Source organism: Tinamus guttatus, unplaced genomic scaffold (assembly GCF_059628265.1).
Source record: "Tinamus guttatus ecotype Peru unplaced genomic scaffold, ASM5962826v1 Tinamus_guttatus_pri_ptg000685l, whole genome shotgun sequence".
Lineage (NCBI taxonomy): Eukaryota > Metazoa > Chordata > Aves > Tinamiformes > Tinamidae > Tinamus > Tinamus guttatus.
Genome location: NW_028289219.1, coordinates 340,471 through 363,019, shown reverse-complemented (window position 1 = coordinate 363,019; position 22,549 = coordinate 340,471). Strand labels below are relative to the sequence as shown.

The 22,549-nt window shown below is 46.4% G+C and overlaps 1 protein-coding gene across 4 annotated transcripts in view; it reads right to left on the bottom strand.

The window, feature by feature from the left end:
• The window catches only part of CTIF (cap binding complex dependent translation initiation factor), a 159,444-nt gene that overhangs the window by 103,020 nt on the left and 33,875 nt on the right, over positions 1-22,549 (bottom strand). For 2 of the 4 annotated variants that reach the window (XM_088536631.1, XM_088536632.1), the window contains exons 2-6: positions 21,710-21,922; positions 17,059-17,142; positions 6,769-6,891; positions 1,700-1,773; positions 670-774 (exon numbers count right to left, since the gene is read on the bottom strand). In XM_088536631.1, the coding sequence (XP_088392757.1) occupies positions 670-774; positions 1,700-1,773; positions 6,769-6,891; positions 17,059-17,142; positions 21,710-21,889 (566 nt within the window). In that variant the 5' untranslated portion in view covers positions 21,890-21,922. The remainder of the gene's footprint in view (positions 1-669; positions 775-1,699; positions 1,774-6,768; positions 6,892-17,058; positions 17,143-21,709; positions 21,923-22,549) is intronic. The other 2 variants (XM_088536633.1, XM_088536634.1) reach the window with 1 other exon arrangement.

Genomic DNA, 22,549 nt, shown 5'->3' with positions numbered 1-22,549 from the left:
AAATGCTGAACCCTGGGCTGGGCAAGGATGGCTACCAGAAATTAGCCCAGATAAGTGTATAGCAGTTGCCTACACTTTGGAAAAAAACAACTCACTAACAGGTAAATTACTCTGCGAGTGAATTCCTATCATTACATATAATAGAGCAGCACTGGAAAAAATCACTTGTAATTTTCTACTCTCCATTTTCTACCTCTTCTCATTTTTCCTTCATCTACAGATAAAAATGACTTGTGAAAAATGGCAAAAGTATTACTAGATAAAACATAGCTGTGGGGTAACTATACACTTTTTTCAGCAGAGATCTTCTAGGAGTTGCATCAATAATATGGCGAAATCTTGGGTCAAACTAGGATCTTTCCCCCAACAGTAAAAAATATTTGAACACGGTCTAAAACCGAACTCCACCAAGTAACACTAAATACAGCAAACAGCTCTGCTCCTGCCCAAAACTGCATGACCAAGTTAAAAAACAGGCAGTTCCATTTCTGATTCAGGAGATCGCAAATCCCACCAAGTCCTCTGTATGAGAGGCACGATCAAGTTAGTATGCCCAGTACAAGGAAAAGTTGTATATGTCCGGAGACATATATATGTTCTCTCACTGGAGAGAACAACCTCACTAGTACTCCTGGGGCTGGAGCCACTCCACAGACACACAGCACTCACCCTTCTCTGTCTATGTGAGGCAACGGGTGTTTGGAGGTGTTCCGGAGCTTCCTGTGAAACTGGGTGAAGTCTAGTTTTTCGGGTTGCAAGTCCCACGTCGCCCCACTATGAGAGAAAAACGGGGAGACACACAAAGACAGAAAGCACCCTACTATATAGACACAATGGGCTGAGGAGCCGGTGGAACATCTGAGCCTTCTCAGAGGAGGAAGGCTGGTGCTTCTGGCGACACTGCTCTGCTCCAGAGCACTCGACACAGACCCCCAACCTCTACACTGCTGCCTTATGAACTTTCTTCGGGTTTTGGTAGATGCTGAGCTCTCCAAAGTTGGAGCTGCCTTTTCTAAACTCCTGCTTTCAATTAAGATGTAGTTAAACACCTCAACAGCTACATTTGCTCTTTAAATCAAGGAGCTTTTGCAACAGGTGCTAGCCTGGTCCATGAAATGCAGAGGCTCTGTTCCCTTATAGTCTGCCTGCTGCAATGTGTGCTTCATGGGCTAGGACCCTGGAGCAAATCCCAGGGGAAACATTAACTCCTGCAGGCACTGTGCAGGCTCCTGATGGGTTTCAGGCATGGTGCAGGGAGATGCACACGACTGGATGGAAAGCATATTTCCCAGATCTCAGCATTCCTTGCTTCACTGGGGCAGCACGCTCATTTTCCCAGTGCTGCAATGGTAGCTGAGCAGCTCTTCTCAGCAGCTGCAAAGCAAAATGCATGAGCTGCCAATTAACAGAAGAAAAAAATCCCCCAAATCTGGGAGTTCGGAGCTGCTTCGGTCCTGCCCGTCCAGCTATAACTAATCATATCAGTAACTTATTCAGACATGTGGACTGTGCTCAGCGGCCTCTCCTAGCACACGGGGTGCTGGAAGCAGGTTGTGTCATGGGCTAAACAGTGAGCAGGAGGAAGTCCAGTGACAGGGGCCTGTGCCAGAGTGCCACCCCATGCCATCAACTCCAGGACAACACACAGACAAAAGCTAATGGAGCCCATCTTTTAAAATACATTTGTTGGAGGGCTTACCTGAAGGATTCAAAGGTATTGGCTGCCCAGATGTCTGTGCCCAGCATGTCCAGATTGCTCTCTTTGTTGCCATTCTAAAAAGAAGGGGAAGAGGCAGTTACTTGTAGTAAGGTGTGAAGCTCTTCGCAGCCGCTGGCCCAGCTCAGATCCCATGTGCAAGCCAGGCCCATCCCACAGCACGACAGGCGAGCTCTACAGCTCTGCGCGTGGGCCTCACCATGGCCACAGGGCCACGAGGCTCTTTGGGCTTCCTCATTTCACTCTCTGTTTGAGGGGGGTGGTAACACCAGCGCAAGGGGTTTCTTTAGAGTGGTCATGACCCATGAGTTGAAAGGTCGGCTCACCTGGGCTCACAGCAACATTAAGAGTGGTTGGGTGGCTGCACACAGTGGCAGGTAAAAAGAGGTCTTAGGTGCATAATGACAGCAAGACGCTAGGCCACCCTCCCAGCAGCCCTGAGTCCCCTTGCTCACTAAAACAGGGTGTTCTGGAGGCAGGGAGTGACACACAGTTTCAGCCTTATGGACACACAGCTGTGGACAACATAGAGTAGACAACACACAGCTCCTGCTCTAACTCGGGCACATCCTTCCACCCCACCTTCCACAGCCAACATTGGGGCACAAGGCCTATCCAACCCATCAAGGCCCAGCTTCACAGCTGGGCAGGTTTGACATCATGGTTGTGAGGACACCCAACCTGAGCAAACCACAGAGCAAGTTCTTCATGGGGCAGAGCAGCCTGAGGAATCTCTAGACCCCTCTAGAATTTACCATCATGTTAACAACCTTTTTGACGAGCCCCAATATCACGACTTCCCTTTGCTCAAACTAAACCTCACCACGGGATATAGCAGTTTGTCAGAACTAACATCATCACTGCTGTAGGCTTCAAGATTGTAGCAGTCATTGCTAGAAAGCTGCTACACAAAACATTCAAAGCATCATGCTGAGCTTGCCAATACATTTTTTATCTCTTCCTCAAAGGCATTATCCTTTCACATGAAGCGTGGAACTAACTTTGCTTTTTGTCTCATTGCTTCTGCTTGGCCCGAGATCAGAGTGCAACTCGCGTCCAACCCCGCCACTGAAACACATGTTGCAAGGGCTTTTTGAGGAAAACTTCTGTCTCAAAGGCAAAATCACCCTCCGTCCTGCAAAGCTGATTGCACTGGTGCATCTCACACACTGCTGACCCTTGCACCCTTCGCTGTCAGACAACAGCACCTTCAGCTGCATCTGACCAGCTGACGTGACAGCCCTGGGCCTTATAAGCCAGCAGTGCCATTTCTGCAACATAAACTGCCAGAACGTCTTGCTCTGCCAACGAATAGTGAAATCTCAGTTTTTTAAGGAAACGAGGTCAAGCTGGGCTTCCTTTCCACCACAAAAAAACTCCAAAAAAAACACAAGTAGAACTGCAGGTTGTGCTGGATTGGGTTCTGCGGTCTTCATGAAAGGGTGGTCCTGACCAGCCCTCGCTACCTTCACACTACAGGTCTAAGGCTGTACCCAACAGCAGTGTTGACTCCTTTGATTTTCATGCTGATGTTGTGGTGCACTCTAACAAGAGAGCTCCTTCCTGCAGAAACAACACCAGCACTACAGCATAATGAGGCTGGGATTTTAAGAAGTCTCCAAAAATGGCATACACCTTGAATTAGGATAAATTTTGTGAGGTACTCACTTCTTTCAAAATCAACCTGAAGAGCACTGAAGGGAAACACCTTCCTCTGTTCTTCCTGCTTCACAGCCCCTTTATAACCAGCAGCCTATAGCTGCCCCACAAAAAATGTCCTGCCCCTTCCACCCTTCACAAGCAGAAGAGAGGCAAAAAGGTTAAGTGTAGTGGATTCAGGATCATTCAAGAAATCAGATCGTACTCAGACCTATACGGGACAGACACATAAATGCATTAGGAATAAGGAATCCCACAACCCTGTTCCCACTGCCCATAGCTTGGCCCCGGGCTGTTACATCTTGTATTTCTTCTGCAGCCTTTTTTAAACATTTCAGCCGAAATGGTGCCACCACAGAGAAACAAGTGTAGGAGAATGAGGCTTATGTATGCTCTAATTTCAGAGCGGCCCAGACCACGCGCAGTAGCCTTCACCAGTCCAGGACCACACAGCAAGATTCTCTGCAAAAGCAATTTTAGGCTGTTTTCAGCCATGGGCACTACCAAAATAAAGAAATAGTAAAAAAATAAACAATAAAAGGCAAGTCTGTCTACTTGCACAAGCAATTCTTTAGCAGTGTGGGCCCAAGGAGCAGCATTTAACTGTCATGCACTGGTCTGTCTGAAGATCATCCAAGTGTTTCCAAGCATGAATCTACTCTATTATTGCTGATGGCTGTCCTGAAAGCTGCTGTTTCTAATGTACAAGGTGCATTTAATCAGTTCATAAAATCACGATACACATGCTGATAACAAAGAATGCCAGGATTACTAGGAAAAAACATTGCTTAAATACACATATAGCTTTCCTGAGACACCACCAATTTTAAATACTAGCAATAACTGAAAACTCATCAAAATTGGACCATTTCTTAGTGAAGTCCCATATCACAACTTGCACACGAACTGAGGACTACTTTTCCAAAGAGAAGGGTGCGCCCCTCCAGCATGCTACAGATGGCTAGATTTGAGAGCTATTCCCACAACAGCAAACAATTTAGGCAACAGATGTTCAAAAAACCGTTGCATTGCTCTTTTTCCACCTACACCCTCCTGGAAGTGGTCTATAGATGATGACTTTAACCTTCTGGGATCTGCTGTTTAACATATTTCTGTACAGAAACAAAACTAACAGAAAACCTCCTATGATTAGGCATGGAAGCAGAGCTCTTTAATTTCATCAAACATAAGTAAAATTTTCTCATCAAAGAGAAAAATTCATTTTCTAAATACTTAGGGGCAATCTCATCTGGTGTAATGAATAGGTCTTCAAAGTTACCACCCAAAGAAGAACCACCTCTTCTTGCAGACTCTGCACAGGGGCTTCCTATGGACATGGTGTATTGCAAGTATCCGTCAATGAGATACCAACAGGAGGATTTCCCCAAAGGAGAGTATTTAGACTGAGGGAGAAAGTATAGGACCACGTAACCAGTTACAATGAGGATGAGACAAATCAGCAACACCCTTACTGAACAGCTAAGACTTCAGTGTGGGGATGGGTTCCTAATGAAACAGTTTGGGGCATTAAACTGTCTTCCAGTTCAGCCTGGTGCTGAATAATCTCTAAACTAATCTCTAAAAACTAGATGGAGACCACAGAGGCTCAGAAGATAGGTCTAAGCTTTTAGCTGCTGTTGGATATCCACACCTCAACTAGACTGCAACTCAGCTTGTCTCCTACACCATCCCTGTTACTTCTAGGAGATATTGAAAATATTAGTTTCATTTCATAGAAAAAGGCAACTGCGACAAATGATAGTGCTATTTGTCATTAAGGTGTGCATCACTATGATCTTTTCAAGACAATCCTCTTTTCTTCTGTCTCTATTCAAAGGGCAAGGAGTGCAGCTGATGCAACAAGAACCAAAGAGAGAATGGGGTAGCACCCGTTCTTTAGCTCAGCAGCTCTACACCAGCTACAGGGCCCTGTGAAAGCTCTCAATATGGAACATGGAATAAGACCTAATAATAATGCAAAAAAACCCTCTCTCCAATTCTCAAGTCCAGGGGGAAAAAAAGAAAACACATATTTAGAAACTTACTTCTCGCCAGTTCCGCCGGCTCTGTAATTATAATCAGTTTTAACTTGGAGTTCCCAGTGACCCAACCCACAGATTTAGATAATAATTTTCATCAAAAAGGAGTTAGGACTGTTGAAAATTAATTAAGCCATCAGGAATGATGACTGAGAGAAACACTAATGAGACTATCACAAACACTCAGAAAGATAAGTGATCTAGTAGACAGCCTCTACACACACTGTGCTTTAAATGCATTTGCATAAACCTCTGTCCCACTGATCCTGTGAGCACACATCCAGGTGAAAAAAATCCACATTGACCATTGCTGAACCGCTGTGACTGCACAAACACAGGGATAGACGACCATGACAGCAGCGCGTGGACTCTGTACTTGCGCGTGCAGCTTCAGCAAATTCCCCACATGAAGTAGACATTTACATGCACGCAGATGCTTGTCAAAACCCCAGCTCAACCTAACACCAATTTCTCTCGCTGCTCCTCATTACCATTCCCTAGCAAATCACCACAAATGCAAAATCGTGCTCTTCATTGCTTGACTGCTGCCACACGTCTAATCACTGAGCTTAGCATTAATATAAAATAACACGCAGGGTCAGCTGAGTCTCAGCACTGCCCGTGGTGTAAATGCAGGGATTACCCTGGGGGATGTGTTATTTTTCCAGCGCATGTAAAGTCCACATTTGCCAATATTTCCCCTCTTAACCAACTCTGCCACTGGCTATGACCTCTTGCTGCACTTGGCTGGAAAACAAGAAAGAACTGCCTAAAAAGGCTCTGATTTAAGTTGCTGTTGTTGTAAAAACGACAATTTATCAAAACTGAAGGTTTCCATGAAGAAAAAGAAAAACAGCAATTTTGGCAGGGGATATGGAGAAGGTCCCCAATCTGAGTTCAAGAGGGAACTAACCTCAACGCAGATCAAAAGCCCATTCTCAAATTCCTTTTTTTTCAGGTCAGGAAAGTAATTCCCCACCTCGTCCAGCCAAGAGTCCCCACAGAAAGTAGCTGGTGTCAAGGGCACAACTAACACTGTGCCCATGGTGCCCAATACTCGTAGCTAGTGCTGCAGATCAGCTTCTAACAAAGACTCGCCAAAAAAAATAACTGAAGACATCTCTTAATTTTGAAACACCTAAGCAGACACACACCGTGCCATGGCAGCCAAGTCACAGATGCTGCACAAACAACCCTTTAGGCGCAGCTCATAGCTCACACGCACGCCCTACACGTAGACACAGCCGCACACAAGCCACGTGCTCCAGAGGACGTCTCTGGTGACCAGCCAAGCAAAGGACACGATTCCAGCACTCGTGCACCAGCTCGTCCCACCATCACTACCACAGATACCTTGGTCAAGCGACTCAACTGGCTGCTTCTCCCGCGGCTGCCAGACCTGGAGCCAGACCCACGTGTGGAGCCCGAGCTAGGCCGGGATCCTGAGCTGCCACTGCTGCTGCGATCCCACTCTTCCTGGAAACGACAAACAGGCCGCTTTAGTCACGCGCCTTGCGAGGCCAGCCCCGCGCCAGCCCCATGGCTCCCTTGGCAAGTGCCGGAGACCAGCCCAAGCCCACGGGGCCCCATGGGGACATGTTTTGCTCTGCTGTCTTGGAGTCCTTCAGCATCTTGAGGTCATGTCTTCTCATGCCAGAAGGCTAAGGAGTGATGTTATGGGAAGGCAGGATAAGGTTTGGTTCTTGGGCTGCAGTTTACCAGTCTGCAAGGGGGGAATTAATACTTACCGCCTTTACATCCAAGAGGGTGAATCATGCATATTCAGCAACCCTGCATCTTGGAGAACTCTTCATATCCTTAATACTCCCCAAATCTAAACCATCTGCTCAATCACTTTTGCTCTGGACTTAGACAACAGTTGGACTCCAGCTCTTCACACACCTGAATACACTGGGATTTCACCAGCCCAAAGACTTAAACAAGCAATTATTTTAGTCTATCAAAAAGCCACCCCTCACGTTCTGCCTTTCTTCTCCTAAGATGTGTCCTCCTGCCAGAGGTCCGGCAGGTTTCTTGTTCAGTCAGGTGCCCGCGGGATGAGAGGAGTCACTGGGAAACCAAAACTACCTATTTCAACGCACGGATTTACCCAAACCACCCACACGGCAGCCAGAGTGGAAGGTGGGTTTTGCCAGGGCAAGCGCTTCAAAAGCTTTGCTCAGAGGCTCAGGGTAAAACTTTGAAGTGACCTAATATGATTAAAAGAAAAACAGGACTTTCTCAAAGCACAGAATATTCAACTCTTTCTCATATTCTGAAAATGGGGAAAATAAAAAAGCAACTGTGCGTTGAAGGACTGGGGTAGAGCTTACCACAATTATATGTTTGTAAGCTTGAGTTTCACAGCTTAGCCTAAGCCGCCTTTCCCAGCCCATGCACTGGGATTGCATCAGTTTTTATTTACTTAATTAAGGAGCATTCTGCGTAAGCAAGACCACATTAGAGCCTCTTCCCCATGGTCTGCACAGCAAGTGCAGCGCCATGAAGACGTGCACCAGCTGACTCCATCTACGGCTACGTTACACAGTGCTGTGGCTATGGCACGGCACATATTCATTAAGTAGGAGAGGTTGTGGCTCTTCCCAAGGGATACTGTTAAACTGGCATGCAGGAAAAATTGGATTGGTGCCAATGGCGAGACACAGGGAGGTGGCAGCTTGGGACGCCTTGGGAAACAGCCTGTCCTGCAGTCATCCTGGCAAGAGAGAACCATTTCATCCGATGTGGGGAAGACGCAAGCACAGAGTGAAAAGCAGAGAAATGTCTCTACCGCCTGGCTGTTAGAAGGATCAGTTATGAGTGTAATTGTATCCTACATGCTAAGGCCACAGAAAAGGGTGTCCTGTCCACCTAGGTCAGCATTAGTAAGTGCAACACATGGGCTACAGGGAGGTGTCTTTTTAGAGGTTTCAAACCACTTTTAAAAAGACAGAATCAAAAGCACCCAGAGTTCATTTCTGACACTTACGAGATAACATTTGGGGATGTATTTGGAAAGCCAGGAAGTACACATAGATTTTCTTGGGGTATTTGGAGAAAAAAAAAAACATAAAAACTCATCCTGAAACATGAGTCTGCTCCAAATGCTTCTTACGCTTCAAAAGAGTCACTGTGAGAAACCCCATGACCACCACCTAAATGGTGGTCACTTTGCAGAGACAGACAAAAATAAATAAATCAAGGATGTAACATCCCTCAGGAGGCACCACAGAAACAGACTGGTTAAATCACACGCTGAATTTGAGACCCCCACCTTGATGTTTCTTCTCCACGTTCCTCAGGTACCACAGAATCACAGAACAGTTGAGGTGGGAAGGGACCTCTGGAGATCACTAGCCCAACCACCCTGCTCAAGCAGGGACACCTGAAGCCTGTTGCCAAGCCTCATACACGGCAGCTCTTGGTGCTTTCAGAAAGAGCTGGTTATAGTTACAAGCCTGACTTCTGCTCATGGCGGCCTGCAGATCAACGGGGGGGATTCAGGGCGTTGACTCAGGAGACCATCAAGGCTACATCCCTTCACCTCCAATCTCATTGCTCAGGCTGCAAATCAGCATGTCCCTGCACAAATACTGGGAAGGTGGCAGGCCAAAAATCACGCCATGAGAAAGCGAGGGTTAACTCCAGCATATGATAACATCTGCACTCACTGAGATGAGACAGTGCAAACGTCATGAACCAACAAGATAAAAATCACCAATATTGCTTTCACTCAATCTGTTTGTTTTCTGTCTCTAGTTCATGAGCCCATGAGCTTTTTCACTCTTTTATTCCTCATCTCTTGCATTTTCTATCCTTTTCACACAAAGAAACCTTTTTCCAGTCAATAGCTGGGCTTAACATTTATCACAGGTTGTCCAGGGATCAGATGCAGCACTCTCACACCTCCAGCTAATGGCAAGATTATCTGCAAGTCTCCCACGTGATATTTTTGTTAATTTAAGCCAATAAAGCGAAGAAACAGATCGGATTCCCCTGCAGCTCTGAAAGGAGGTGAATAAATAGTTTTAATGGCAAAACATTCTCTGTTCCTTGTTCTTGCCTCACACTGAATACCTCCGTATCCCTGTCCTAACATTCTCTGTTGAGGTGCTCCACAAACCACCAAGACTCTTCCAGTACTACAAATGACCTTCCAGCTCTTGTTTCCATTTCTCACCAGGCTCCAGCCACCTTTCTAAATCTGCCCTTTCCACCAGGAGGGGACCTCTAAGCTTGGAATGTGACCCCTCAAGAGATCCACGGAAACAGCTGCTTTCACCCATGCAAATCCTCCAGGCCAATTCTACAACCTCTTGGGAACCGTGAGGCTTGTGCACATTAACGCTGCCAACCGCCCTCTTTTGGGAGCTAGTTGTCAAATCTCACATTTGCATTTTAATTAAGAATAATAATATGTTTCACTTGCATCGCAATTTTCATCTTCACAGCTCTTTGCAGCATGAACTAATTAAGCTTCTTTCCTTTCCCAGACCAAGACTTGATTCTTTTTGCTGGTTCAGCACAGGTGTAAAAATTCATGGAGAGGGAGGGTGGTTTCCCCAACGTTCCAAAACAGGAATGCAGTGACCACCTACGCAGTTGCCCTGTCCTTGTATTTACAGCAAGCTGCGCTGGGAGAAGCGTAGCCTAAATACAGCAAAGGCACCAGCCTCAAGAGGCCTGGAGACAACACTGAGCTCCTCATCATCGTGCTCAACATCGTGCTCCACTTTAATCTAATATCCAGCTGTAGGGAGTCCTGCAAAGAGCTCCAGCAATGACACGAGCCTTCACGCTCCCCTGGAAGCCCAGCAGCTCTACGGGAATAACTTGAGCCTTAACCCCACTAAGAACTGGAAAAGGCAGCTATCATGTAAAGGGTCCTTTTTTTTCTCCACAGCATAAATTTTCATGCACTCACTACCCCCTGCAGTTAAGTCATCCAGTTATGCAAAATTTTGGCACCAAACTCCGAGTGTTTCTTTTAACAACTCCCTGCTCTTCTAGATCTATTCAAGAACAGCAGTTTTACCATTTCTTCTCCAACAGATAATAAATAATTGAGAAAAGCTCTTTTAAGCGAAAAGATTTACCCAAAACATTAACAAGGGACAAATTCCCAGCTTCTTTATTCTCTATGAGTTTTATAAAGTGTCAGAAAACCTTATCGAAAACTCAACCACTATAAAAAAATCATGCAGAAGAACCAACCACATAGAAAAGAACAAGTAGTTATGCAAAGAGTGCTGCAAAAAACAATTCAGTTTTCTAAGGGTTTACATCTCAAAGCTGAGTGTTTCGTGATGCCTTGACATCTAATGAAAGTGCACTTGTGGCTTTTCTCTCCAGATAGATCCAGACGGGAGGCAAGTTCAGCACAAGGTATGCGGATATTTTTCCTGTTTACCTCCTTCCCCTCTCCACCTTTTCTCAGAGAAATACTAAGGCTTTCTCTCTTTCCTCTTCTGCCAACTTTACAAAAACAAACAAATAAACAAACTAACAAACAAACAAAAACCAAAAACCCAAAACAGTGAGGCTTTAGCAAGCCAAAGGTGCTTTGCAAGCACCCAACCTGGAGCCCACTCCACTGTCTCCCACAGCATGGGGTGGAGACTGAGGTCTTCAAGGGAGGGAAAGTGTCTAACTCACATTGTTGTGTCTGTTGTGTCTGTTGTGTCTCACGCCTATGTGTATTAATCCAAATGATTACAGCCATGATTCCTCCACTGCAAAGAAAACCTCCTCTTTGCTCTCCTCGTTTAGGTTCAGTCTCTGCTGCATTTGCCTTTAGAGTTCTCTTATAGCACCAGCTCCTGCAACCAGCTTAGAAACAGCAGATCCAACAGATGTGCAGCTGCCTGCGACCCGGACCAGTAAACCATGTACAATTACATTAGCTCCGTGGTTTGTGGTCTGCTCAGCTTCCACCTGATTTCCAGGTTCAAGATGCTTGTTTTGACCTTCGAAGCCCTAACTGATTGGTTTTCCATCCTACCATCCATCTGAACAATTCCCCTAAGATAATTCAGTGGCGTTCCTGCTGCGATCGCCCCAAGAAACACTAAGGGGGCATCAGCACGAGGAACTACATTGTGTTAGCAGGTGCGGTGGAGCTGGAGACAGGGCTGGCACGGAGAAGGGGAACCTTCTGCTCCCAGGATTGGAGGCTTGATCAGCAAAAATGACACTTAGGCTCCAAACCCAATTACAGACAATGTAAACCAGGTGGAGGCTATTTAATCAGCATGGGGAAATGAATTAAATAAGTGCAAAGACCTTGCCACATTCTTTACAGAGCCCACCCACTCTAAAGCTGATCTTGGAAGCCGCGGATTTGGGGCACTACTCGGCCCGCTGCTGTCTGCCGATTTAAGCCAGTTTGCAAAGACTTTGCTGCAGATTTGAGTTTCTGCTGCAGGGCTGCTGGTACCGGGAGTCTCAGCCTGACTGCATCTGCTCGGCACGGTGCGATGTGAGGCACAGAGGTCCTGCTTGCCCCTGTGGCACCCATTACAGAAAATCTCCTCCCATTTGACCCAAGATAGTCAATCAGTACCCAAGTCTACGGCAAAAATCTCTGTGCTGTACAATCGAATAGAGATTGCAAGAGGAAAGCTATCGTTTGCCATCTCTCACTTATCATGTTAGAACCTAGGAAAATAGTATTATTAAATATTACTATATTACAGTATTTAATTATACTGTCTAGAAAGCACTGCAAAGGACGAGGCTATGCTCCCAGAGGGATGACATCTGGAGGACTGCTGCTTGTTCTGTGGTAGTCAACCAGATCTGATCGCTGAGACATTTCACTGGGGGCCAAAGAAAATCTGAACCACCATCTGCATCAATATCTGTACCAATAGCCATCCCTCCCCAGAACCCACCAACCTGTGAGAAATATGAATTGATTCTGATTGGGCTTCTTTGCATTTGTTTTGATTTTGTGAAGATGTGGAAACTCCTCACGCTTATTTGAGCAACCAGGCTGGGGTGTATGGTCAGATATCCTTTGGGCAGGAGGTGCTACATGATCCCTGCAGAGCACTTAAGGGCCATCTGGGCTACTGGGTTGTGCAGGGAGTTTTCCCAAGCACCAAAACTTCATTATTTCATGCTGTTAACTCGTCAGGACTGTCCCTGGGGTGTTTTTGGTCCAGTGGAGAACAAGCTCTCCAAAGCCACTTTGCATGTGCTCGCCCTATTCTGGATGCCAGGTGTGTTTAGTAACAGACAGGAGTGCTCCTCTGTGCTATCAAGGAAGAGTGCTAAACACCTCTAACTTACCAGCACAGATGTAGTCTAATCGCTTGGGACAGACACTGTAGAGGCAAACCAGTTTAGGACCTAAGAAGTGCATTGCAGGATGTCCCCTGCTGAACTAGTAGGCAGGTCAGACCTTCTTTAACACTAAGTTCATGATTTGCTTCCAAATTCTTTTTATTTTCTACGTCTGTGTGCCATAAAAATAGGATCATCTTTCTTCTGCATCTCCAGCTCCCCCTCATTTCCCAGAAGTTACTGAAAAGGAAAATATTTGTTTGACCTTCTATTTCCAGCATCAGATATTGTCATCCAAGAAAATGGGGCTTTCTTTATGGAAATGCATGATTTTCTTCTGCCTCCAAGACAGAAAGCTTTAAAATCACTAACTTTGTCAATCCCAAGTCATCAAAATGCTCAAACGGGTCCTTCTCTCCACTCTTCCTCACCCCTACTCAAAATCAAAGACTTTGCTCTCCTCAACAGCCTCAACAATACCAACAGCCTCCTCTCAGCCCACCGGCTCCTTCCCAGCTCACTAGGCAGACAGCACGACCAAGCCTTTTACCCAACGAATTGCTCTCAAAAACTTATTTTGATATGTTAAGAGTTTCCTATTTGCAACAGCCTCGCGAGGGGGAATGCAAATGAAGCATTATATAAGATTCTCCCTCTGGGTCTTTTCAGAAAAAAATAAAGATCCAAGCATAAAAAGATGTAAAATGATCCCATTGTCACAGTGTTCCTCACTTTTCTTGCCATTCTGGTGCACAGAGGGTGTCGGACACGTGTCAATGGGAGTGGATTTCACCCCAGAGCTCGCAGAGCACAAAGGGATTTTCTAAGGGAATGGCAGAAAACGGGAGACGTTTCTGCTTCCCTTGAGAAACAAGGGGAATGTTAGATGAGCACAGCACAATTAGATGTGATTTGGGCTCTCTTAGCAAACCAAGGTCTTGTGAAATGTTTGTCATTAGATGACCAGCACAGTCCCTTCTTGCCCACAAATTGCCCTTTACTAGTCACCTGTCCACAGAACTGGAAAGATAAGAATTAAGGGTTTCCAGGGGAAGTTTTCTCCACGTAGCAGTAACTTTGCACCGGCTGTACAAAGTGCAGAATGCTGCCCTATGGGCACTGACATCTATGTAGCCTCTCACTCTAGTCAACGGCAGGTATCTAAGTGAGGAGCATAAGAAACAGGGCGAGCACGGGATGATCTTTCCTGAGAGCACCTGAGAGCTACAGAAAACCTGCAATGTAGCAACATCCTGGACTGGAAGTTGCAACAAGACAATATTATTACCCATAAGCAGGCCCATTATTCAGGAACGTCTCTTATCCCCTTTGGAATCCACTTGCACAACATGCCATGGATGTTTATGTGCACACACAATACATAAAAATGCTTATATAAATATGTAATACGCCTCTACGTGCTTCCCTTTGCTTGCAGTAAATAGACAGTTCCATGGATCGTCTCAACTCTTGCTTTGCAAGGAACAGCAGACAATTGCTCCCCATTTCTCTTCCCCCTCAGCATGCAGGATCTCACGTGTCTCCACCCTAAATGGAAGGGCTCTTACGGCTCTCCACAGAAGATGTCCCTTTGCCATCTCCAGCAAGGGGAATATCATGGTCACTGCACACAGAGAAAAGCAATTCCCATTTTTGCAGTAGCCGGAACCAATAAAAACTTTATACCCAAGTATTTCTCAGCTAAACTGGTACTTCTCGAGCAATAGGCAATATAGAAATTGCCAAAGGAAATAAGGTAGGAAAATTGTAAATTCCCTTTTCCAATAAAACCTCTCAAAAATCCATTCAAAATTGTGACCAAAAAAAGCTTAACAGCCTCCTTTGGGAAATAATCACCCTAGAGTGATTTCCCCTGGAGTGTCTGAACAGTAAATCTTAATTTACACTTAAGATAAATATCTTTTTAATGATTTTTTGTTGTTGTTGAAAGCCACCAATTCCAAAAAAAAAAAACACTGTCCAGAAACAATAACAAACTGAACCTAATTCACCCCAGCAGTTGCATATCAGCAAGGGAAAGCAAGCATCAGGGCTTGCAGCAACTCTTGGTGCCAAAGAGAATTTGTAACTTGCTGCTCAAGGAAGCCGGGCACAGACAGAGCTGATTATTAGCTCTGCTGCAGGCTGGGAGAGAACCCAATCACTAGGAAAATAGATCAGCAAGCACAGCCTGAACATGTGTGTTATTTGTATATACAAAACAAGCTCCCTGGTGGAGGGGATCAAAAAGGCCCAACAGCCAGGAAAAAATTACACCAAATGGAACAAAGGAAAAAAGACTGAGGCACAAGGCAGATGAAAGTGGTCAGGGCTGTGCCGATCTGAGTCAGAAATGCATCGCTGCTGCTTGGCCTCGGCCTCCTCCTGCGGCACAAATCCACTGGGAGCCCTCGTGCCAGCACATCAGCTGAGCCTGGCAAGCCAAGCGCTGCCCGGCTGCCACAGGCTTGGGACACAGACCGGAGACATTCATCAGCAGGGAAAAAAGCAATCCCACCAACACCCCTAGCGCTTTGTGGGGCTGATGGAAACCGCACGTCTCCGATGTGAACTTGAAGCAGACAGCTGAGTCTGCAGGTGGCGGTAGCAGGGAGCAGGAGGTAGGGAAGCGTGCGGAGGACTCCCTGCCGCGCGTGTCGGAACGCCGGAAGACGGCAGATCAAAGCTGGAATACACTGAACCCGCAGCGATGCCCGCTGCCGGCAGAGGCCTGTCTGAGACGGCGTCTTTGCACCACGCACATCCTCCAAGGCCACGAGATCTCTTGCTCTTGTCTCCACTATGCAGAGGAGTCTGTATATAAAAATACATCTTCCTTTCCTAAGCACTCTCAGCCCCCTTAGGGCAAGGTACACAGCACGCAGGAGAAAGGTGAATTTCTATCCCACAGCTAAGTGGTTTTCAGTGCTCTTCATCTGGATGGGAATCTGCTCTGCTCAGGAAAAGCAGTGCCCAGGGTGGGGCAGGGAAATGGGGTACAGGTTGCTCTGAAGCTGCAGGTTCCCACACACCCAGGCTCTCTGCTTGCTCTATGGTTTCTCTCACACATTTTTTCATGAGATTTCATGGGTGAGACTGGAAACTGGAGGACAGCAAGCAGGGAAAGAGCAGAGAAATCACTTGCCTTAACCACCTTCCCTAGGAGATACACCCAGCAACCTTGAAAACAGGTCCACTTTGTACTAACTTACTCGTTTCTATGAACTCTCTCTCCCTCCCCCCACACACATTTACTAGAGCTCCCTGCAAGCACATCTCCCTGCTTTCTCTCCCAGGGCTGCAGTTCCTCCTCCAGTCTTCATCACGCTCTTCACCCAGCTGTGCCTTTCTTCCCACCTTCCTTGTCCTTGGTGGAAGGGGCTTTCTTATCATCCCTGCGTTTTGGCTTATCTAGCGTTACCTCCCTGGAGCAAGAAGCAGAGTCCAGGAGTGTCCCAGGGCCAGGCCCCGTGACTCACCTGCCAGGACACTGCAGTCCATAGCATGGAACCTCCAGCTAATCTCTGGCAGAGAAACAGCTTCACATTTAGGAATTAAGAAAGCTGGTCTTATCCTATGGGTTTTATTCTCCTCACTTGTTCCAATTCAGCTTTGATGCTGCAGATTGCTCCCTCACACAGGTTGTAGTAAGAAACTCTTCAGGTCTGATGGGAATGCTCTGAATTTTTGTTTTTTTATTACAGAGAAATAAGCTTCTGGTCAAAGCAATGTGCACGCCAGGAAGTCCTCCATCTCCCATGGTTTCAGTGGGGGCAGTTTTCCATGTCAGACTGAGGGGAAAAGCTCTCTTGCTAAGCATCTGCATCAGACTGCGACGCAAGAAGGGCAGTGAGTCAGAACATGAACTCAGGATGGACCAGGAGAGAAATCTTCTCCTTCTGCCCAGCTTCCCTTCACATCAAGCGATGCTCCTCAGCTCTGAAATGGATTTGGTTGCTCAATAAATTTGAGCTACTCTCTATTTTCCAGCACGTGGAACACTAGAAATCTAGAAAAGCTTCCTGTTGGTAGTTGATGAAATATTGATATGCAAAGGCTAAGCGGTAAAAAAAAAAAAAAAAAAGTACACAAAAAAGAGTGCACAAAAGAAGCAAAACCTGAAGATGCAACCAGATGCAAACCATTACAGCCCAGAAGTCCTGCTTCTCATGAGTGCAAATCTGAAACCTCCACGCTTTGCTTTCACTAAGCTAAACACCCCTCTTGGCCTCCTTGAGGAGGAATCACCGCAACACCCAGCGGGTCTCCATCCCAGAAAGCCACCATGCTTCTGGGTGACACAGTAAAGCTACAGAACCAAGGCTTCGGTGAGCAAGAGCTAGACACAAGCCCTACCTGTTTGTGTTCGTGAGATGAGGAGCCCTTCCCTCTCGACGGGGAACAGCTGCCGTCCAGCTGCTCACTACAATCCGCCGTCCACTGCAAAAGGGATAGAAAGGATTGTGTGAAAGAAGAGCTGGGGTGGGGAGGCTGCTGGACTGCTGGGAGACTGCTCTCCAAGGCCATGGGAGCCAGTGTCCACGGGAGCCCCCCATGGGAAACAACGGCAGATCTCTACAGCTTTGGCTCCCAAACGGTCCAAGGGGGAGAGGGAAGGCTCACAATAACTGCAAGAAGCTAAAAAAGAAGCTGTTGTCACCAAAAGCTTCATGTGGCTACACGGACACATCTGGGGAGAAGCTGGCTGGCACGTCACCAGCAGCAGCTGGTCATCTTACTCATCCTAGGGAAACCTTCTCGTACAAACATCCCCAGTATTTCCTTGCAGGCTTCAACAGCGTTTTTAATATATTAGGGTTGGCATGGCCAGCTCGGCGTGTCCCAGATCCAGCTTGGCTTGATTACTGCTTCCCATGGAGTCCTGCACAGTTTGTGTATCTCCCCACTCTGTGGGATTAGTAACGGGTCTCAGTCCCAAATTGCCATAGCGTCACCTCAACAGGACCATGTAGGATTGTGCAGCAGAACAGGCAAGGACACAGATCCCCCCCTGCCACCTCCACAGCTAAGCACCTGCAGATAATTTTACCAAGGATAGAAAACTTATTTCCACAGTAATGTTTTATGCAAAAAAACAAAACGAGACCAAAAACCATAGCCCCTAATGGCACATTCTGCCCGTTTTGATTACAGCTCCTGTTGGTTTTCTGTCACGATGAAGGAAGCAAATATCGTGGGATTTTCTGGCTCTACAGTACCACAGGCTGCTGAGCCTCTCAGGAGAGCACAGCACTTCAAAGAGGAGAACTGCTGAAAACAACCTACAACTTCTTCCAAAGTTGGATAGCAAGGACCTTACACCAAAATAATTCTGTCACGCCATCTAATCTAAAGTTCAATTTTTTGCTACTCCCAAAGCCAAGACTGAACATTTTCAACCACCTTATTACTGAGCTCTTTCTGCTGGAACTGCTCGACTAAGTAAGTGTTGCAGAGAGTCACCGCTTGGGTGATACTACGAAGAACAAATGAAAAATTGATTCCATATAAACAGCAGCCACCAGAGAACTTCTCGACACACAGAAGCAGCTCAACCATTACATGAACAGCCCACACGGTTACAGAATTGGGAGGAAAATGAAGTTTTCCTCTGACTTGATTCTCCTTTCTGATGGAGCCAGGCTAGAGACATCCACGTTAGGGCAATGCCTGTATTTCACCTTCATCGCATGAGCTCTAGCCTCAGTTGCCCGGCAAGCAGCTTGCAGCACACTGGCCTCTATAACATGCCTTCCTTCCCCCGGGCAGCAGTTACTCTAGGATGCTGTTCCAGCCGAGCATCTCATTACACATGGCTGAGTGGATTTACCCTCTCCCAGACAGCGAAAGCATCAGTATAGTCACAAGGAAGCGAGCCACAAAAAGATTAAGTAACTCACCCGAAGTTAAAGATTAAGTTGCTGGCAGAACCGCGCAGTTAAAAACAATTTTCTTTGCCTCAGTCCAGTGCCTTCACCATAAACCATCCTTCTTCCTCCAGCTCTTATTAAAAGCAAACGTGCTGCCTTCAACCAGGCAAATCAATTCACCAGCCCGTGCCACCTGCTGGCAGGGTATGTGCACCTTTATATTTTTATTTAATAAGAAGCAATCAGAAAAAAAGTAAACCAGAAATACATGAATTTTGATTGCTGCTTGCACCAATTTAGGGTAAGGTACAAAGCACCCCTTAAAACAATTTGCCACCCAGCATTAAGCCTCTTCTGAGTCATGAAGTGGTTGTAAGACTTTGTCTACTAATTTATTTCTAATTTAACAGCACTTCTCAACTTGGCACATTAAAGCAAGCAGCACTTGCCCTTTTGACCTGAAGCCCCTCTGAAGCATCACTTCAAACACACTCATTTCCCAGCCTTAGGTTAAAAAATGCACTATGAAGAACTCTGGATCACTTGGTTTTTAAATATATTTTCTCTTTTCTAATGGCTTTAATCCTCAGTTTGTAAAGACCTCTTTTCAGCAACCTCTATTCTTAAAAAGGTTCCTTTTGGGGTTAATTTCTCTGGGCAGAGCTAATATACAACAGGTCCAAAGCTCTGGATCAGATCCTCAGCTACAGCAAATCTGCATAGCTCAGATAGATCAGCTAAGTGCCACTTATATCAGACAAGCAGTGCATCTTTCCTGTCTCTCTTAAGCAAGTTTCTGTGTGACCGACTATGGGACATTTGCTTTTATGATCTCCAGTGCCATCACACTTGAAATACAGTGCAGTGGAAGGGAGAACCGGAGCCCTTCCTGGAGTTCATGGAAAATTGGCTTCCACCCACTGTAACAACTGCTGCTCCCAGTTTACAGGTAAAATGGTGGTAGGAACTCCTAGAGCAGAGCATGAAATGAAAAAGAAAACCTGAAACAAACCCAAATAATCTGGAATTCTTGTGTTTCCTGTTGCACAATGCTGCATGTTTTTCAGAAACTGCAAGTGCAGCTTTTGCACCGCAAAGTTTTCAGCTGGCAGCTTGTATGGAAACAGCAAGGATTTGGGCATGATTCATCACCTAGAAATTTCAGAAACAATTTAGGAAGGTCTGTGCAAAACACAAAGCCACCCAGCCATGGCCCTGATGAGGCTTAGCCAGCTCGGTTCCCTCCTCTTTGCCAACATGAACTCCTGGCTCCGCAGTGGAGCTGATCCGGCAGGAGGGATCCTCACCCAGCACCGAAGCACCCACAACAATGAGGTGGCAGGGACTGGGTCAGTGTCAAATCCCGCTCAGAAGCATCCCTGGATGGGTTCTGCTCCTTCCCCTTGTCGCAAACTCCTTGCAGACGAAGCTTTGCTGTGGCGGCCTAATTAGCCGGGCAGCATTTGATGATTAGAAAGTGTTAAAAAGCGCCGGCCTGAGCCCCCTCTGGAGAGAATCTCTAGGCAAAGGGAAGTGACTCACTTCTCTCCCGGGAATCGGTATCCCTTCCATTATTAAAAACCGCCCGTGCTTTTTCAGCACTGCCAAGGCTTCACGGATATTGCTTCATTAGCCAAGCGCCACCAGGAGGGAGGGAAGGATGGATATGGCAACACTGATATGCCACTATCCAGCCCGTGACGAGGCTGCCAGGGACTTGGGGACACAGCCATGTGAACCCAAACATGCATTTTCCATGTACCTTCTGCCTGCATCAGCCAGGGAAGGCCTCTGCAAATGCGTGTGATGCAGCAGCTTCACGCAGGACTGCCATACCCATCCAAGGACCCAGCTGAGCATCGGCCTTATCTCAGCATGGTCAGGGCTTAGGAAGCCCTCCAGAAGGGTCCCTTTGGAAGGGGATCAGTCCCTGGTGACTGTGCAGCACCTGGCATGATATCCTTCTCTGCTACTGAGCTTTTAGCAGCCCCTGGCGTAGCTTAAATGCAGTTTCAGTTTCAGACACCTAACGATGGACATATCCTTGCTCCTATGATCTTTCAGACAAAGGCCTTTTTATTATTTATTCCCCATAACCAACATGGCTTGTGCTCTATAACCTGACTATTTTATTTCGCCAGGATTCCTGCAAGGTAGGAAAGCACCTCTGTTGCCCTCATGCTATAGAGGGAGGATCAGGGCAGCCTAAATCCATGAAACAGCAGGGAGCAGCACTCACAGGTCACCCTGGACAGACCTTCCGTAACACTTCACTTCGATAATTTGCATCTTCAGCAAGTGTCTGGCATCAGATTCACAGGATATTCCTCAGAGCACCAGCAGATCAGCAGATTAAATTTCTCCTTACATTGAACCTCAAATGTCTGCTTGAAAAAAATGACATGATCCTGACAGGATCTGTTCCTAATGACAACACCAAGCCACATCCTCCCTAAGCGATCCCATGGTTTGCTTGCTTGGTATTCACATCCTCTGCAACGGAGCAATTTTCTTCCCTGACATAACAATTACGGAGTAAGCAAACAGGTTATTATACATATCAAAATGCGCAGCAGTTAAATGCTGTTAGGGAGCATCTGGGGCTTTTGACTGCTTTTACTCATTCAGCCTTTTTATTAAAATCCCTGAAGGCCTCTGTACGTGGCGGAAAGTGGTGCACATAACTAGGCCTGCAGAAGCACTTCTCAGAACAGAATATTCCTCACGAGAGCCCCTGCAACTCATCCCGAGCCAGGCAAAATCCTCCGGTACTTTTTCTGGCAAAGCACTGGGCTGACTGGAGGCAAGAAGAGGGGTTCTGCTCTCTTCACCCCCTCCTGCATCCAGAGGTGCTCACACACATGCTGTTGGCCACCTCTGTGCACCCCAGGGAGGACAGCATGGTCCAACCATAGTGTTTTTCCTTTATGTGAAATGGGAACCCCAGAGAAGTCACAACTTCAGGACACATCTTCAGGCCATTTAATGGAAAAATCAAACTTGGGTGGCAAGAGTTTTTTTCTAAGCACCTGGAGTCCTCATATTTGCCTGGACAAGAAAGTTGCCCAATCGGTGGCTTCCCTATAACTCCAGTCCCCTCGTTTCGCATCCCGTCTCAAATTGCATCCTTCCCTCACCTGCGAGATGTTGGACTGCGTCTTCTCACTCTCTCCGTCCCCCTCTGTTTTATCTGTCAACAAGCCTTGGACTTGGTACTCCAGGACGTAGCTGTCAATGAATCTTTCCAGCTCCTCAATTTCCTGAGAACGGCTACTCCCTGCCTCGGAGGAGGCAGATGCCACAGACGAGTTTTCCATCACTCCAGGTAGGAAACTGAGAATGGAGGGGGCCTGAGAAAGAAAGATGGAGAGATTAATTCCTTGTCCTCTAAAATGCCCAGTCTTCCCAGCAATGCCTTTCTCTCGCATACCACACAGACACCCCAGTCTTTCTTAAGGGATAATTACGAGCATCTATTTAGACTTTCGACAAATCCACTATTGATAAAAAGATGTCAGGTTGGAAAAAGGAGCAGCCAAACTCTATTGGTTGTTGCTGACAGGATACTTCTTTCTCTGTTCCTTCATTTCCACCAAGGCTTCAAACCATACAAACTATATCTTCCAATAACCATGAGGCATTTCCTTTACGATACAGCTCACGGTGAGAACAACCCAAGAACACAAGAGCAACACCACTTAGAAACTGTTGCATGTCACCCTGACCAACAGTAGACAAGAGTTTTTTGACCACACCTACTGTATGCTCCATTTTCGGAGGTTTGTGTAGCGGAACTAGAGATCACACCAGAATCTTTCTGACTTTATGACAGTTTCAACATAAGGTATGCTTAGGAGGTGAAAATCTTCTCTGACCAAATCCAGGAATCTCACGGATATCTCAGGCAAGATATTGAACCTTTAGATAGAGACCATGAGAGGTTCACTAAATGTTCTGTGTGCATTATTAAAACATAT